At 44.6% G+C, this 18,621-nt stretch overlaps 1 protein-coding gene across 1 annotated transcript in view; it reads right to left on the reverse strand.

Annotated features, from left to right (window-relative positions):
* Nucleotides 1-5,207: 5,207 nt before the first annotated feature.
* The window catches only part of LHFPL3 (LHFPL tetraspan subfamily member 3), a gene marked incomplete at its 5' end in the record, with an annotated part of 260,636 nt that continues 247,222 nt past the window's right edge, over nt 5,208-18,621 (reverse strand). Inside the window, 2 exons of the mRNA XM_081212207.1 lie at nt 5,208-6,824; nt 7,160-10,200. Of these exons, the coding sequence (XP_081068333.1) occupies nt 10,172-10,200 (29 nt within the window). The 3' untranslated portion in view covers nt 5,208-6,824; nt 7,160-10,171. The remainder of the gene's footprint in view (nt 6,825-7,159; nt 10,201-18,621) is intronic.

The raw sequence follows: 18,621 nt of genomic DNA on the forward strand, positions 1-18,621 counted from the left end.
TGCTTTTCTTGGGATGCTAGCCAGCCAGTTTCCCAATACTGTGTAGTTTCCGGCTGTCTCTTAGAAAATGTTTTACAGCCATCTACTGGACAATATAACAAACTGCATCTCAGGAATAAATGACGGAGCTTCACGACAGCAACTGTTTAGAAGGAACATTCCCCTTTCACAACAGCTTTAGGTTTGGCAAACTTCATTGTTGACATATTGGCTTGCAAGCAACACAAGAAACGAACCTGGTAAGTGTAAAGGTCTTTACTAGGCCAGGTTTTACTCTTAAAGTAGCACAGTGCCTTACTCCATCTTCTTTCCTGATCGTGTGTGCCTTGTCTTTAAGAGCTGCATGGTATGCATAAACTTAATATCTACTGATTTTACTACACTTTTATGGTACAGAAAGGCTGCATCTTGTAAATTTATACTTGTTATGTAAGGAGAGGGTGCCCTGCCTATATAGCCAAATACATTCGGATCATAGCTGTCAACATTTCCCCCTTTTAAAGGGAAATTCCCTTATTCCGAACAGGATTTCTCGCAAGAAAAAGGAAAAGTTGACAGCTATGATTCAGATTTGTACGCTTCTGTTTAATGGCTGCTTTTTATTTTATGGTACCAGTGTGCCTGACATTGCAAAGCAGAGGTGATAAATACCTTTCAGGCCAGGAGCCACAGTGCGCCATGGGAGCAACAGACTCTTACCTTTGTACAGCAGGCTGCATCCCTACCATTTAATAATAATAATAATAATAATAATAATAATAATAATAATAATAATAATAATAAATAAATAATTTAAAAGCAATAGGTTTTCAAACACATTGCTCTCCATCCTGGCACCATCATATGTCAAGGACACATTCCAGCCAGGCAAAAGCTCTCAGGACCAGTGAAGAGTGTGGCCTGCAAAATGGGCACAGGGAGCAGTCTTGAGAGCTGCATTTGGCCCCTGGGGCTTGAGATTTCCCACTCCTGCTTTGCAGACTACAGAGCAGGTCCCTGCCCCGAGGTGCTTACAATACGAAATTTGATTCAAGGGAAAGAGAGGAGGAGGCAGGAGTAAACAGGCAGCGAATATAGACTTTCAGTTAGGAATATAAGAAGCTACCTTATAACAAGGCCATTGGGTCCATCTAGTATTGCCTGCACGGATCGGCAGCATCTCTTTGATGTTTTCAGGCAGGGGCCCCACCTGAAAGTGTGAGGGATTGAACCTGGCATTTTCCGCACGCAAGGCAGATGCTCTTACGTCTGAATGCAAGGCAGCTGCAGCCTTGACAAAGGCTGAGGGCTGGACCACAAGATGAATAGCCAAGGAATACAAGTACAAATCAGGTTTTAAAAAAGGTTTAATTTTCTTCTCTTTCTCTCGCAACTTAGGAGGAGGAGGCTCATGGAAATATGCAGGAGACAGAAAATTAAAAAAAGACAGATTATTTGGGGAAAGTGGATTATTATGCTAAGTGGAAGCAGGGCCACCCCCTCATGACTGCTGGGATGCCTGCCAGATTTTTCCATGTGTGATTTTTTTAGCAGGAACACAACAAACTCTCTCTCTCTCTCCCCCCACCCCGATTCAGGGAGGAAAGAGGCAGCAGCCAGGATCTGGATTGGGGCGGGAGGCAGAGAAGGGATCGAGATCAACTGTTGAGAAAAATAAAGCATTTTGTGATTAGCAGCAGGACCCACAACGCAGGCAAGTGGAAAGAGCAGGAAGCAGATATGCAGGCCGGAGAATATTAATAACGGCACAAATAACTGGATCTGCGTACATCACTGATGTTTAAATGTATTTTTAAAAAGCTGGGCTATGGGAATCTCAATTTGCACAGCGTAAAATGCAAAAGGTGAACAGCAAAACCTTTGAGCGTACCACCAGATGGCAGCAGTCAGGCACACAGGACCACTGCATTTCCTAAATAACAACATCCCATTTCATGAAAATGTTTTTTTCAGCGCTCTTGGCATTCCTGCCTACGACCCTACCTTAGGACAGAAATGTTCTGAAGCCCAGAGGATTCCAGTGTAAATGCACTTAATTCAAAATGGTTGAAATGATGAAAGGTGCTTCATTTCATTGTCTAACGCAAGTTGTGGAACAAGTGCCCTCCTTCCCCCCACAATCTGGATTATATTGGTTAGTCAAGACCAGGAGTGGGCAGAATAATCTGGATCTCCTGCCAGGCTTCTGACTGATCTGCAGTCACCTGGTAAGGTGCAAACTGCTTACATAACAGCAGTGACGAAATGACCTCCCACCCACCACAAAATTTCATCGCTGAAATGAAGAAATCTTGGGGTAGCTGGGAATGGACTGTTGTACAAAAAGACCCTGAGACCTGCCCGATTCTGGTACTCAGAATAAATTCCTGGGCTCAGAATTTTTTAATTATATGTTTATGCCTTTTGCAGCAGCAGGTTCTGGTTTGTGGGTCTTTTAAAAGGCGAAGTCAGTACACCCTGCACGCCCAACGTGGGCCAGCCTAGGCAGGCAGCAGTCCCTCTTCCTTAGAGGGGTGATGGAGGAATATGCTTGTTTTTGTGACAGCTACCCAGGCATTGCCCTCATTGGGATGAATTCCTAGGCAGGAAATTTCGTGCGGCACCGAGGGACTTTGTAAATGCTTTGTACCATTAGAAGCGCTTGTTGGCATCTGTCTGTCATGAGAGGCAATGGAGTGCGCCTCTGGGGGTGAAGCCAAACCACTGTGTTAGGAGCACCAAAGTGACCTCAACTGGGCACAAGCCTGGGCAGTGAGTATGTATGGAGGGTCTGGGCTGCCCAGGCAACAAGGACCCCCCCCCCAGCCTCACTGATGTGGTCCAAAGGAAAGCAGAGCAAGGAAAGCAGAGTAAGACTAGCTTGGCTGCAGGAGTTGCCAGACAGAGGCATACAAGTTGCCACCCAACTGTCTTAGGGACTCTGCTCTGGATTTGTGGAGGGTTTCCCCCATAGCTTTTTCTTCTCCCAGAAATAACATACAAGGCAGTGGAGATTTAGGATCAAAGTTTTCCTTCTCCTAGCTTGGAGAGCCAGTGTGGTGTAGTGGTTAAGAGCAGTGGACTCGTAATCTGGTGAACTGGGTTCGCTTCCCCGCTCCTCCACATGCAGCTGCTGGGTGACCTTGGACTAGTCACACTTCTCTGAAGTCTCTCAGCCCCACTCACCTCACAGAGTGTTTGTTGTGGGGGAGGAAGGGAAAGGAGAATGTTAGCCGCTTTGAGACTCCTTCGGGTAGTGATAAAGCGGAATATCAAATCCAAACTCTTTTTCTTCTACCCTCCCTGGTTGATGAGCCTTATGCCTTCTTGACCGTTGGACCCACTGTTAGTCTCGTCTGCTCAATCTACTAGAGCCTGTCTTCACCTGCAGAGGAAGTTCCTAATTCACCGAGGGTTTGAGACTTATCGGCTACCCTCATCTGGTTTAGCCAGTCAGTCAAAGCTGTTCCCAGGTATGGTGGCTGTTGCATGCTGACAGCTTCTATGAGTCACAGGTGAGCATTGAGTGCAGGGTGGTGACCAAAGATGGAGCATGATGTGTCTTCCCTCCCCTAACACAGCATCAGAAGCAGGGAGATAAAACTACCAAGCTGAGGTCAATGAAGATGAGAAACTAGACTTATAACTACAGCAGGGCTGCGCAACATGTTGTGTCTGGCAGAGGTTGTTGGGCTACAATGTCCATTGTCTCCGATCATTGACCATGAAGGCTGGTGCTGATGGAAGTCCAACCACTTCTAGATGCCACAGGCTGCCCATGCCAGACCTACAGCAAAATGTGAGGAGTTGACACATACCAGCACACACTGCTTCCCCACAAGGCCTCAGTGTGGCTAATCCAGCAAAACGTTTGTTGGTGAGGCGAAGACTTTAGCTGTCACTCATTCTTTCCGCATTGTGTCCAGTGTGTACACATGTGGAGCTAATAAAAATGGTAAGGGTGATACGGACCAGTTCCTGACATATGGAAAATTTAGAGATGCTGTATGGATTTCAATGTGTGCCATTAAAAAGGGGCACCGGGTGTTAAGGCCCAATGTTCCTCTCCTTTTTGCTCTGACCATGTGAACCTGATTTTGGTTTTCCTGGTCACCTCCAAATTATTTAAGAGTTTATTGAGCATTGCTGTGATCAGTTAAAATGTCCAACCAGTGAGCTTACTAGATCAATGGACTCTGCAAGACAGTTTAGCTGCTCTGCAGACTTCTGCAAGACATTAGTTAATTTGCAGCTAATCTGCAATTCAAATAGATTTGCTAAATCTGATCAGACAATACTACAAGGCCTCCTTAAATACATTTTCATCCATAGCTTTTGGATGTTTTTATTGGATTTATTATTTTCCCCAAGCCATCCCGGGAATTTATCTGAAGGGTTAAGAAAAAAAATCCCATAATAAATAAAACCACATTTACATTTGAGTAAGCAACTTAGGCTTTCTTATTGAACAATTCTAGACATGTTTCCACAGCAGTAAGTCCTCTATATTCAGTGGGACTTACATGCAAGTAAGTGTGCCTAGGACTGAAGCTTTAATTTACTGCTAATTAGCTAATTAGCCGCTTCATAGCACAGCACAACAACCTTAGAAGAAGATACCTGGACGAGATAAGGTACAAACCACATAGAATAATACTTATAATGCTATTCATCACCTAAGTACTGTATAGCACTAAGGGCATAAAGATTGTAACGTTGGCCTTTTTAGCCACCTTGAAAAGTAAGATGTAAATATTAAATTATTATTTGAAGGTCTGAATACTAAAACCTGCATAGAGGAAGCTGTAAGTTGGGGTGTTGAGTTCAGAGGAAAGAGTCCAAGCTTTCAGTCTTAGGCAGACTTGCCAATGTGTATCTCCTATTGCATCCCATTCATTCCTTCCATATGAATGCTTGTAGAACGGACCACTGCACCCTCGGGGTGACTCTGGAATTCAGAGCTATCTTTCAGAAGTCCTTATCAGCCAGTGAGATGATTGTGAACAAATTCCATTGTCAGTGCTGCACCTCTGGTTAAATTCATTGATACCTTAAATAAAAGGTGCACCACTGCACATCTTTTCTAATACAAAAGCTGTGAGAAAAACGACTGGGATAAGCTTTTTTCTAAAAAAAAGAAGGGAGAGAGAGAGAGAGAGAGAGAAAGAAAGAAAGAAAGAAAGAAAGAAAGAGAGAGAGAGAGAGAGAACATCCACATCTGAATGAACTAGAGAGAAAGGCACTAGAACACTTTATTCTAGTATGCTACAAAAATTCATTATTTATCTTTATTAGGTACTTTAATAACAAGCATACCTTAAAGTAACAAAAATTATTGTTCTTTGTTTCTTCAGAAAGGCAGGTATTCCAACAGATTTCTTTACAATTTGTTGACCTTTTTCTTTTCAAAAAAACACAGAGAAACAAAGCAAAGAAAGCAAAGACCACAACTCTTTTTGACATGTTACAATGGGGCGACCTGGTGGAAAGTGTCAACACTTTAAGAAGTTAAAAACAGACTCCTACTTACATTGAATGATGTATGTACTTAAAACTGTTTTGCTTCCTTTATATATATATCTATCTATATATATCTATGTACATCTATATACACACACGCAGGTATCTACACACAAATGGTCATGGGGAAACCCACATCAGTTTGCAAGATTTTTGCAGTAACATTACTGGGCCACAGTGAGAAACAGGATGTCGAGAGGTGGGAACGCCTACTGAAGAGAATAACGAGTTTTGCTTTCATGATTTGGGTCTAAGGACCACCCCGCTATATTGGTACCAACAAAGTCAGCGATGGCCAGTTTTGTCAGGACTAGGTCATGGGATCTGATGAGCCCTGATAGGTCAAGGAGCTTTGGATCACATCAAAAGTGGCAATTTTCTGGAAATGTCAGGTGTTGTGGAGTCAACACTGGAGTCAACAACGGTCAGAAACTGAGGGCTATGGTGGGAGGGCAATGGTCACTGCTGGATAATTCATCTTTGGAAGGCTAAGACCAAAGCACAGACCAGAGGGAGGTTGAGGATGACGCAGGTATGGAGAATAAAAGTTTGTATGGCAATGGAAGGTAGGAAAGCACAAATCCAAAGAGATAAGTTGCTCTGGTAAGGGCCAGAAGTTGACCAGAAAGGTGTCATACTTAATTTGGGGTCACCAGAGGCTAATGAGAAGCCAAGAACAGCACCAAACATAGTCATGAGGACAGAAAAGGACCAATCCTCATTCCCCAACGCCAGCTATCCTTTCAAGAAGATGCTGCTAAGGAGGTCAGGAAGGTTTCTGGTTCAAGCTCTTGAGAGGCTGCGATGTGAAGGACAACGGCTTTTTTGGGTGTGTTGTCTGTTCTGGACAATGACTTATGGTTCAACACGTGATTGAAATATTGAGGGTTTCCCAGGAAGTGGCAATCTAGAAACACACTGCTGTTCACAATAATGGCCACCACACACCAAAAAGCCAAGCATTCACATTACTACCTCAGCAGAGTTGCTGTGTGATGTCAGAACCAGCTGATCAGAGTTTGGGCTGATGTCCTTTCTGGCATTTCCCTGTAATATTCAAGACAACTCTTACCTTTTAAGCACCGGAATCTGGTTTTTTGCCCTACGGCAAGAGGTAGCCAAAGTCATGCCACTGAGTTCTTTTGGACCACAGCATCCATCAGCTCCAGCCAGCATGGCCAATGGTCAGGGATGATAGGAGTTTTAGTTTACACTGGGGGGGGGGGCATTTTAGCTACCACGGCCCTTAAAGAACTTCTGGCACGATGCTCCATTGCCTTTACTGCTTTTCTCTCACAGCAGGGGGTGGGGGTGGGGTTTCCTGGCTATGTACAGTGGTGCCCCGCAAGACGAATGCCTCGCAAGACGGAAAACTCGCTAGACGAAAGAGTTTTCCGTTTTGGAGGTGCTTCGCAAAATGAATTTCCTATGGGCTTGCTTCGCAAGACGACAATGTCTTGCGAGTTCCTGCTGTTTTTTTCCCTTCCCCCCTTTTTCTAAGCCGCTAAGCCGCTTATCAGATGATCCGATCAGCAGATAAGCCGCTAAAAGCCGCTAATAGCGCTAATCCGCTAATCCTTCAATGGGCTTGCTTTGCAAGACGAAAAAACCGCTAGACGAAGAGAATCACAGAACGGATTCTTTTCGTCTTGCGAGGCACCACTGTAGTTTTCTGTCACAGTGCAAAGGGTTAGATTAGATGAATCTCTGGTCCTTTCCAACGCTAAACATTCCATTTAATAACTAAGGATATAACTAGCGTGGGAATAAGCCCTGATGAATGCATTAGACCTTATTTTTGAGTAGACACATATAGGATTGCAATATAAGGCTGCAGTCCTATGCATACTTACTTAAGAATAAGGCTGACTGAAGTTACATTTGAGAACACACGCATCGGATTGGGCTGTAAGGCTGCAATCCTAAATACACTTACTAGGGAGCAAGTCCCACTGAATTCTGTATTCCGGGTTAACCCAAGATAACTTTATCATTGATGCCACTAATTACTATCATTTCTGCTGGGAGCCTAAGGGAAGCCTGAGGCAGAAACCACCAGGCCACAGAAAGCAATCAGATGGCAATTCATATTATAACATTTAACAAATTAACAAGTAACAAATTAAAAAGAAAAGAAAAAAGAATTGGGACATGACCCAGACAAATAATGACTCCGTTAATCTGATGGTGGAACCATACATTGTGAGAAAAATGGGTTGCCAAGGAAAACGTCCTTATTCTTCTTTTAAACATCTAGTTCAATGATGTCCTCCTGATATCATCAGACCTGGAGTATTCCCACCCCATTTTGCAAATAGTTGGTTGCCACCGGTAGGGGAACAGTATCCTGACATCAGGACATACATTAAGGTGTGCTACTTTTGACAGAGGGAGAAAACTCAACACGAGACATCCATTTTTGTTCAGTTTGGCCCTTAATTACTATCTCCTTAGTTAGGCAGAACATCTAGAGATTGAGATTCATTGCAGCCACAGGTGTGCAGGACTACATAGTAAATATGCTACTCCTGTTTAACCAAACCTTGGGTTGTCTAGACATTTCCTCCAGGCTGTTCAAAATTAATGAAGTTTCCCTGCACTTCCACTGACTTTCATTCAAAGCCCACGGCGAGCCATTTTGTCCTTGGAACCTCGGGAGGGAATCACATTATACAGCACCACTGTGAAAAAGACGCTATGAATATCTATTTATGCTGTATAACAATGTTATCGGTAACTTCCTCTGGCAAACACTCAGCACACAGCATTGGAATACTACAGTGCTGGGGGCAGCATAAGCACCTAGAGAGTGGAGGAAAAAATTGTTTACTTAGAAAGAACCCTTTTAAATATATTGATAGTGTGTCCATAGGCATTTCAATCAGAGAGACAAGCAGCTTTAAACACAAATGGCTTTCTGCAGATTTATTCAAAAATGCAAAATCTAGCTTGTTTTCCCCAAAACCCCTTCTATTACAGTGCGTTTTTCTTATGCTAGATGCAGCGGTGAATGGTGAACCAGAGTTGTAAAGGAGAAGTCGCACATCCTTATGTAGTGCCCACCTGTGGCAAACAGTTACCAGTTTCTGTCTGGTATAAGTAATTAGTAAGCATTGTGCGATGTTGCGCATGGAGGGATCCGTACTGAGAATACATTACTTAAAGTCAAGTTTTCTAAAGGCAGCAGAGGAGCAGAAAGATGGCGCTTTAAAACTGGCTGAAGAAAACATCACTGAGAGCAGAAATGTACCTCTTATGTATTTCCCCCATTCAAATGGATCCCCGCAATGGACTGGTGTGCCTCAAACCCCCGTGTGGCAATGATACAATAAAAACGTAGCTGCCCAGTTAGCTCTTTTTGCTCTCTACTTTGAGCTAGTTGAAATAATTATTCCAAGCAATTTCATTGCTATTTGTAAAGAACGTCCATTTCCTTCTCTCAGATCAGAAAAACGGTAAAAGTGCGTCACGGCAGCTCTTACATGGTTACATTTCAGATGCCAAGACTAACCCTATATTGTTTACCAACCTTACTATGTCATGTTTTGCAAAATGGCTTCCCACTGGACGTCAGCAGCACTTACCCCAACTGCCAACTCATCATGAGGAAGCTGGCTGAGTTTGCTTCAGGAGGCAGATTTGGGGTAGCAATTTCTTGAAATATTATCTTAAACACACACACACACACACACACACACACACAACAGACACATTTGGACTGTCTGCTTCAGGCACAAAAATGTCTTGGGCCTATCTTTTACATCTCCGTTCTCAACCTTACCTTATCTGAGCTCTCTCCCCTCCACAGTTTATAATTTGACTGGGCGGAAAGGAGGGGAATGGAGACATGCTACAAGGAACCTATTGGGTAAAGAAGGTCCCCAATGAATCTCTGGAATAGCCTGCAAAATAATTGTGGAAGGAGATGGGTCACTCGTCACTTTATGGGTTTTCATGTTTCCTCCTCATGGAGATTTCACAGTTTGGGAGCCACCATCTCAGAGCCTTTGCAGAATGAGAATTTGAGTCTGAAACAGCCACAGAGTCGCTACGCACAGAGAGTAAACAGAACATGTAGGCAAGGAATCAAGAAGCATTGTGTTTCAAAGTGAAGGCCAAATGAGGTGCAGCAACGGTGGATTCAAAAAGTTTACGCCATTTCCTCTGTAACCTGAAACGTAAGAGAGTCTTTTCTGCAGCGATGCTAGATGATGCCCTCTCTGGTTCCTGGTGGCTGGAACAGGAATTCTCTGAATTAACCGTCCCCGCCTTGTGAAATGCTTTATTTTAAAGGATTTTGCTTTTCAGTTGAAATAATAATAATTATTTTTTACAAACCTCCTTGATGCATGTATATTAATATGTTTACCTAGTGACAACTATACCCCCGTTTAAAATTTATTCCCCTTATGTGACTTTTCATGCATGCCTTCTGAATTTTGCATCCAGTGACAGTTCCTAATGAGCTGGTGGGTAAATCCAGGATCGAATCTCTCTCCAGAGAACCACTTGCATGTCTGGCTGAACTGTGCTTAGAAGGCAGCTCTTGGCAGTCAGACTTTTTAGTTTTTCTTACACTCGTCAACATTCTCCTTCATCACAGGCTTCCTTCCCAAGCGTCTTCCCATTTAATGCTGATGTACAAAAGCTGTTACTTGGTTTTGTTTTGTGCTCATTCTAGTGAGGATTGGCTTAGCAGAACTGCAAAACAGAGAGAGAAAGAGAAAAGCCAAGTTAGCGCTGGAGGACATATTAGCAGAGGCATTCCTAGGCTTCCCTATCCCTTGATATGGCAAACCTCCCGTTTCCGTTTGTTATAAAAGCTGTCAGGCTTAGGCCGAGCCCAGGCTGAGACGCCTCACGAAAAGCAAGGTTCTCTCTGCATGTCTTTTGTTCATCATTTGAGCTTCTCAGGTAAGAACAAAGCAACAGAAACAGCACAACACAGTTCCTTTGGCTCAGGAGCCGCATGAGATCAAAGATGAAAGGCGAGAGACTGGCTCACCTATATTTAATAAAAACCTCTCCAGGCCTCACTTCACTATAATGCAATGCCCAAGGAAGGGTTGTGACAGTCATAAAAACTGAATAAAAACATATAGACGGTAGAAAATAAAAAATGGAAGAGCAGAACAACAACAACAACAGGCAACATGCACATTGCTTAGTTCATTCCTCTTTGATGGCTTGTGGTTGAAAATGCCCACCAACTCATGTGGAAAGGAGAACTGCGTCCCAGTCCGACCACAGGAATTTGCCTCGCACCATGTTGGAATGAAATCACGACAGACGAGTAGCAGGTGTCATCGAGAGGCGTCTGCCAGGGCGAGCCCCGGGAACTCTCTTTTATTGAATATTACAAAACATTGCCACAGGTGTGCTTGTGGCTGATTGGTTGATACAAACACAAAGCAACTTGTTGCTGATTGGTTAACATAAGTACAAGGCGGGAATTACATGTGGACATTAATCACCGATAGATTAAAGGCTGGGAAACGAAGCTGGAACTAGACAGGCATGAAACCTCCTAATTAAATTATAACTAAAGATTAATATGGCTAAAACAATTACTAATGATTGATCATAACATGAAAGAATATAATAAGTGAATTCCGTAGATGTGGTCAGCTGTGCATTAAGAACAGGTCATAGTGTTTTTCATGAACTTAGCAATGAGGGAATGTCTTGGTCTTTGCTGTGCAGAGAGAGGACTTCCCTTTAGCACCAGATCAGATTTCTTTTTAAATATGGCATAGGGTTATAGATAGTAGGGTGTTGGGGACTGGCTGGATGAGGAGGAGAGGTGGAAGCTGTCTGACTAGGAGCCCCCCAGGGGAAGCCCAGAGGGAGAGGAGCTCCTGATGGTGGGAAACTGGCCACACCCCAGAGGGGAAGAGCTGGGAGGTGCTGGAGACAGGGACCTTGGAGGAGGATGAAGAAGAGGCAGGTGCCCCAGTACAGAGCAGAGACAGGAATCAAATTTGGCAGCTCCAGCCACCCCGATAGCTTCTCTGCTGATCTCCTGCAGCCCCCCCCCAAAAAAAACCAAGGCATCTACTGCACATCACAGAGCAGAGAGCCAGGCAAAAACAGAGTTGCTGTAGACAGAGAGCGGGGCCTGACACAGAGGGTTATAGAGTGGAGTTGGGGGAGTTATATGCCAGTTCAGGCAACAGCTTCATCTAGACAGAAGCGACCCTTAGAAGTCTCTGTGTGTTCTCTGTTCTGCTTCCTTAATAAAGAAAATATCTGTAAGTTAGCCGGCGTGTCACTCTCTTTCTCTGATCTGCGTATGACCGGTTCTCCCTGTCGGCTCCCTGACACAGGGGTGGGAAATCTTAGGTTCTGAATGTGGCCCTCCAAGCCTCTCTATCTGGCTTTTAGGACTCTCCATTGGCCACACTGGCTCTTCTTGGCCACACCCCTCACTGTCATGGCTTTGCATCTTCCTTGAGGGTTTTTGCCTGCTGGAATGTGTTATGGACTCTGACTATGGCTCCTACTTGCCTGGATGGAGGATAGAGAAGAGTGTGTCAGTAAATTAACATTTGTGGTTCCACCCACATTTGACTCTGGTCCCATGATCCACCACTGGCGTGTGGAGTGTTGCCTAGAAAGGACTGCAGCCTTCCCTCTCTACTGGAAGTACTTCCTCAGAGGCTCAGGGACAAAAAGGTCTTTCCTTGTGTGGCACCAAATCTCTCTCCCCACACCCGTCTTTCGCAGGACCAGTTGTGTTTCAATGGTTCCCTCCCCACTACATCATTGATAAGTAGACCAAGCCATTGTTAGTGCTTTCATAAGTCCAGCTGCTTTATATCACCAGTCTTCTTATAATTTGATCTAAGCTTATACCTAACCAGATCATATCCAACATTAAGGATTATTATTTTTTTAAAAGGAAAACCCACAGTTTATTGCCAATTTTCTATTCGAAGTCTTCACCGTGTTTTATTAAGCGCAGAAACCTTTGATATTCCATTTCCGGGCCACAACACATTGAAAGCTTTTTTAGTTCTCCTGCAAAGTTCTTACATTATGGGGTTATGTAGATGAAAGAGGGAATTTAATAAATGTCATAGGCTACTAGTTAATGTTGTATAATAGCAGCTGCTCCATAAGCAAGTCAATTTCCCTCAATCAATGTTGCACACACTCCTCTGGCCTTGTAACCTGTCATGCGCTCTGGAATCCTTGAAGGCTTATATTCATGCAGGCTACCTACAAACCATTTCCCTTTTCTTTTTAAAGCTGTCACATGCACCTCACAGTTAATGAATGCAGCATTTAAGGAGTCTGCACTGTCCAAATTAGCCATGTGTTCTGTTTCAAGGGTTCTGAAGGACTTCCTGTCATCCTCACCTCCTTGCGAGATGTTGAATCTGTGTAGCTGACCTATTCAGTCTGAAGCCTTGTCTGCTGCTGGTGAGAACGCATTGCCTTAAGGGACTGACCAAAACCGTTTCAGGGTCTTTAGAATTCCATCCCTGCGCGAATGCTCTGACAACTGTTGCGTCCAAGACAGACAGGCTTCAGAACGGTGTCCTGCCAGTTTCTTAATATACAAACAGGTACACAAATAAACGCATAGCATTTGTACGCAGTTGGCCATGTGAGATTTTGATGGGCTCACTTTCCCCAGAGCCCTGAGAGATTTCACATGAGCTTCCCAGAGCAAGCACATGGAGCAGGCCTTGCTCCTCAAGCCAGGCAGAGAGATTAAAATCTCTTTATGTGCTGCATAACCCAAGCAGACTTGGCGCATAAAGAGCTTTTAAGCTTTCCGCCTTGCTTGGATTTAACTTGCGCAATTTCAACCAGTTACATGCGTGTTAAGCTGCAAGTGTACTGTGTCTTCTAAAGTTGTACACATTATTATTTTATTCATTTATGAGTCACCTTTCATACAATTTAAAAGAAGAAGAAGAGTTTGGATTTGAAATCCCGCTTTATCACTACCCGAAGGAGTCTCAAAGTGGCTAACCTTCTCCTTTCCCTTCCTCCCCCACAACAAACACTCTGTGAGGTGAGTGGGGCTGAGAGACTTCAAAGAAGTGTGACTGGCCCAAGGTCTCCCAGCAGCTGCATGTGGAGAGCGGGGAATTGAACCCAGTTCACCAGATTACGAGTCCACCGCTCTTAACCACTACACCACACTGGTGTAGGAGATTACAATCATACAAAAAAAAGGAGAATGAGCACAGGTTTAAGAACAATCCAAAAAGCCAAAAAACAAAACAAATGAATATAGGTTAAAGAACAATACAAATAAGCACCCAAGGCAGAGACCTAATCCCTCCCCACTCCAGCTGGAAAGGTTTTGGTGAAATAAAAATGTCTTCTATTGTTTCTGGAAATTACAAATCATAGGCACCTGTCATGTCTCAACAGGGATGCTGTTCCAAACAGTGGCAGCCTCCCCTGAAACTCCTCCCTGGAGCTGATGTGGAGCAGGCTGCTTATATTTTAGAGACACCAAGGAAACAGCTTCCTGCAAAATGCAGTGACCTACTGAGTACATAAGTGAGATAAAATGTGTGTCCAGAGGAGGAAGGCTATTACACACAAGAAAATAGGCCTTAAGCTTCCTGGAAAGGAACACGTGGTCTTTGCAGTGAATTGGTGTCCATTCATTCTTTGGTAGATTCTTAACTGGAACAGACTCTTAACTGTTCAATTGATTGAATTTTTTTTGTTAAGGCCAACTTTCAAGGGGTTAATTCTTTGCTTCTCTCTCTTTCTAGCCTGCTGTGATTATTATAAAGGTTCACCAAGATGCTGATGGAGAGCAAATGGTTTTCTTGATGAGGTCAAGCCCAGTGCCATTCCAGCATCCAATTATCTGTCAAGAGGCCCTTTAATAATGTTGCAATGGCAAATTTCCTCCTCGCCTGACTACAACACATAAAGGCATTCCAATGATACATGGAGCAAAAATAGAGATTATTTACTAAATATGGAGATGCACTCAGGGCACAAAAATTGAAAAAGGAAGACAGGCAATTAGACTCTCCAAGAGGCCCAAGACACCAAATATTTGGGGAGGCAAATGTCTATTGGGCTGCTTGAATATTCACAGAGATTTCAGTGATATTCTTGCAAAATCCCGTGTTCTGCTATGCCTGATCAAGTGACTGGTCCAAGGTCACCCCGTGACCTTTCAGGGCTAAGTGAGATTTGAACCCAGGCCTCTCCAGTCCTAGTCCAACACTCAATTCCCTTAAGTAAAACGTTGTGGTTAAACGTTTTACTTAAGGGAATTGTGGGAAACCAATGGGCCATTCTTGCAGGGGCTGACGGAAGTTGTAGCACAGTAACATCTGGGCAGCCAAAGATTTCCTGCACCTGATTTAAGGGATTAATTCCTAAACTGTGTGCAATAAATTGAGTAAGCAACTAAAGGCTTTAATGAAGAAAGAAAGAAAGAAAGAAAGAAAGAAAGAAAGAAAGAAAGAAAGAAACTGCCTCCAAAGGAGAGACTGGTACCTGTTCCTTCAAAATGGAGACACGTTCAGATTAGAAATTGATGCAAAACCTTGGGCTACAGCAATACTGTGGAGGGTGAGGGATTTGCCTCAGGACTATGAAAGTGGGCAGTGTTTCTCTTTCTCTAACCGACATAGGCTGCAGAAATGTGTGGGCCCAGGAACCACCAGTCAGCCTATGTCTCTGAAGTGTGCATTATCACGAGAGGCTAATAGAGGAGAGCTGGCAGGCAGATATTCTAACTACGAGATGCTACTTTCATTGAGCGCCTGACATGCATAGCATGGGTTGCTGGTACCCGGGCTGTGCAGAGAGGGCTGGGAGGGAGGGAAACGGATGGAGTACACATGCACATTCAACTGCCTAAACATGTCTGTGTCACCTAGCCACAGAGATAAGAAGAGAAGAGTCATTCCATTGTCTGGAGAGGGCACTTTCTGGTTTGCATGGAGAAGCCATTTTCAACGTAGCCCAGTGGTGGAAGTGCACAGCTGTATTGAGACAGTGCCAGGTGTTGAAATTTTGCACCCCTTATCATCTTGTGCCCGGAGTAACTGTCCCTGTGCTATGCCACTGGTGCCTGAGGATGGTGTGGAACAACAACAACAACAAAAAGTAAAGATAATGGAGAAAGGGACAGGAACGTAGTCAGCATCCCAGATACATCAGGATGACAACTTGCAGTGTCTGCTAGGCTTGGACACAGTCGAAGGCATAGGCTGTGTGCTCAACAAACATTGAAAGCACACAACTTCCCCCAAAGAGTCCTCAGAGCTGTTGTTTACCCTGACAGAGCTACAGTTCCCCACATACTTAACAAACTTCAGCTCCCAGGGTTCTTTGCAGAGGGAGTCTTGTGCTTTAAATGTATATTGTGCATGCAGCCACAAATTGGCAAGCTTCAGATGGGCAGAAGAGGAGCATGACACCTTTGATAAAGCATCTGCCAGACAGAAAGATCAGGAGAGGGAGGGAGAGAGACAAACTGTCAGCAGGCAGTGGGTGGACTGAAAAGTAGTGGGCAGAGGCAGGCCTTGTCTGGCACCCCATGGCAGGCAGGGAATGCTGAATAGTAGAGAGACAGAACAGATTGTGGCAGATGGGGACCTGAGCAGCAAAACGTGTGTGAAGTAAATACAGGAGGAAAATTGCATTTGGGCAGGAAAAGTGGCAGCCCAGAGATTGGTTGCATGGGCAGGGACAGTGTCTTGGACTTGGCAGTGTGATGGTCATCTCAAGTCACAGGGAAGCCCACCATCTATGGAAGGTCAGCCTTCACCAACACCCGATGCTAAGGAATGGAAAGAGTTGTGAAGGGCAGTGAACAGGGCAATATCCACGGAAGATGGGGTGGGATGATGCGATGAAGAATATGCAAATAAAGATAAGAATTCACAAGAAAAACAGCAAAACACCTGGGGAAATCTAAAGAGAAAGAAATGAAATAGAGGGACGGAACTACAAAAATGAGCGCAAGGTGGGGACGAAAGGTGGACAAACTATCCCAGGGTTAGAACTGGGAGGAACTGTATGGAGGGTTAGAGGAGGGGTAACACCTCAGGTACACATTGTGCTCCTTCTGGGGTAGTTCACCCACGTTTGGTTCTGCCCCCCTGCACTCAGCTCTCACCTGTGGCTCCTAGAAGCTGTCAGAATGTGACAGTGGCCACACCCCAGGAATGATTTCAACAGGACAGCAAAAACAGGTCTCAAACCCTTGGTGAGTTAGGGATCCTCTGCATGCAAAGACAGGCTCTGGTGGATTGAGCGGAGAAGACCAATAGTGGGTTCCATGGTCAAGAAGGAGGTTTCTGTGTGTGGCATAGAGGGAAGTGAGGGGCAGATGGGGCTCGTCAACCTGGGAGGGTAACCCAACTAGAAGTAGGAAAACTCTGGTCCCAAACCTCTGCTGCATTGTGGGATGTCTTCAGCAGAAGAAATAGCTAAGGCATAAACCCTGCACAAATCTGGAGTGGAGTCCCTAAGACGGTTGGACGGCACCTTGTACACCTGCTTCTGGCAGCTCCTGAAGTCAAGTATTGCTCAACTTTCCTTTGGACCACTTCAGTGAGGCCAGTGTGTGTGTGTCTTGTTGTCTGGGCAGCCCAGGATCTCTATAAATACTGCCCAGGCTTGTGCCCCAGGGAGGTCACTGGGGTGCCGCTAATGCTGCGGTTTGACTTCACCCCCAGAGGTGCACTCCATTGTCTCTCGAGACAGACGGACACCAACACAACTACTCTGCCGGCGGAATTAGTAAAGGTAAAGGGACCCCGACCATTAGGTCCAGTCGCTTTATTGGCCGAGGGAGCCGGCGTACAGCTTCCTGGTCATGTGGGCAGCATGACTAAGCCACTTCTGGCGAACCAGAGCAGCGCACGGAAACGCCGTTTACCTTCCCACCGGAGTGGTACCTATTTATCTACTTGCACTTTGATGTGCTTTTGAACTGCTGGATTGGCAGGAGCAGGGACCGAGCAACGGGAGCTCACCCCGTCGCGGGGATTCGAACCGCCGACCTTCTGATCGGCAAGTCCTAGGCTCTGTGGTTTAACCCACAGTGCCACCTGCGTCCCCCCTAATGGAATTAGCAGCAAGAAACTCAAAGCAGCTATTATTATTTATTATATTTATTCTACCCCCTTCCTCTCACGAGATCCCAGGACAGCTTTCCCATTTCGCAACAGTTTTCACGGTGCCCTCTCCACAGTGCCCCTGACTGGGTACTGCCAAATTGTGACACCAACACGAGGGTCACAGTGATGCATTTACAATGCTAGTTGGCCTTTGGCTTAACTTGCTAGATGGTGTTGCATCCCAGCCTCACAGCAGGACATTATGAGAAAATAATAGCACTGCATTTTGCTTTCTTTCTTTTTTACTTTTAACCAATTGAAAGGAAATCAACTAATTTGGACGTTGTCACTTTATTAATTAAAAGCAAATGCACATCTCTACATGAGACTTGTTTCCCAAAGTCAAAACAGCCAGTGGGAGCAGGTGTTTCCAAAGAGAGCTGATGAAAGCTGGTGAGAGGTGGAGAGACAAATTGAAGGAACAGGGTCACAGCCCCTAGAACATAAAAAACAACACCCCTAGCATATAAGGGGGAGTGTTTGGCTAGAACCATTCCCTCCCAAAATCTCTTTTGTATGTAGAGGGATTACTTTTGTATGGTGAAGTATTCGGTCACGTGAGCTCCGACCCGCAGTCAGAAGTGGTACAATCAGGTCTACCATCTTTGGGGAAACAAGGTCCTTCAGTTCCTGACACTGAATGGAATGGAAGCATGTGATGATAAGCAACCTGAGAGACAAAGGAAACATGCAATAGCCTCAAACACATTTTTTAATTGTAAAGTGAGTAGGAGATAACCAAATATTTCATCTGGGTTGAGACACATAAATCCTGAAATGTTTGGTAACCAAAGTATTCTGCAGGATTTAATATTGATGAATGTTAAGCTCCTAACAATCTGCAAAGACAATCCATGCTGTTCTTCTGATAAAAAATGTAACTTACTTAATGGGGCAATGGGGAAAAATGGTTCACATTAGCAGTATTTATTGCAACCTTCACAGACAGTGTAATGCCAGCCATTACCCTGAAGATGCCCACATTTTTGAATGGTAGTGA

The sequence above is a fragment of the Podarcis bocagei genome (genome assembly GCF_964188305.1).
Source record: "Podarcis bocagei genome assembly, chromosome: 10".
NCBI classification, from domain to species: Eukaryota; Metazoa; Chordata; class Lepidosauria; order Squamata; family Lacertidae; genus Podarcis; species Podarcis bocagei.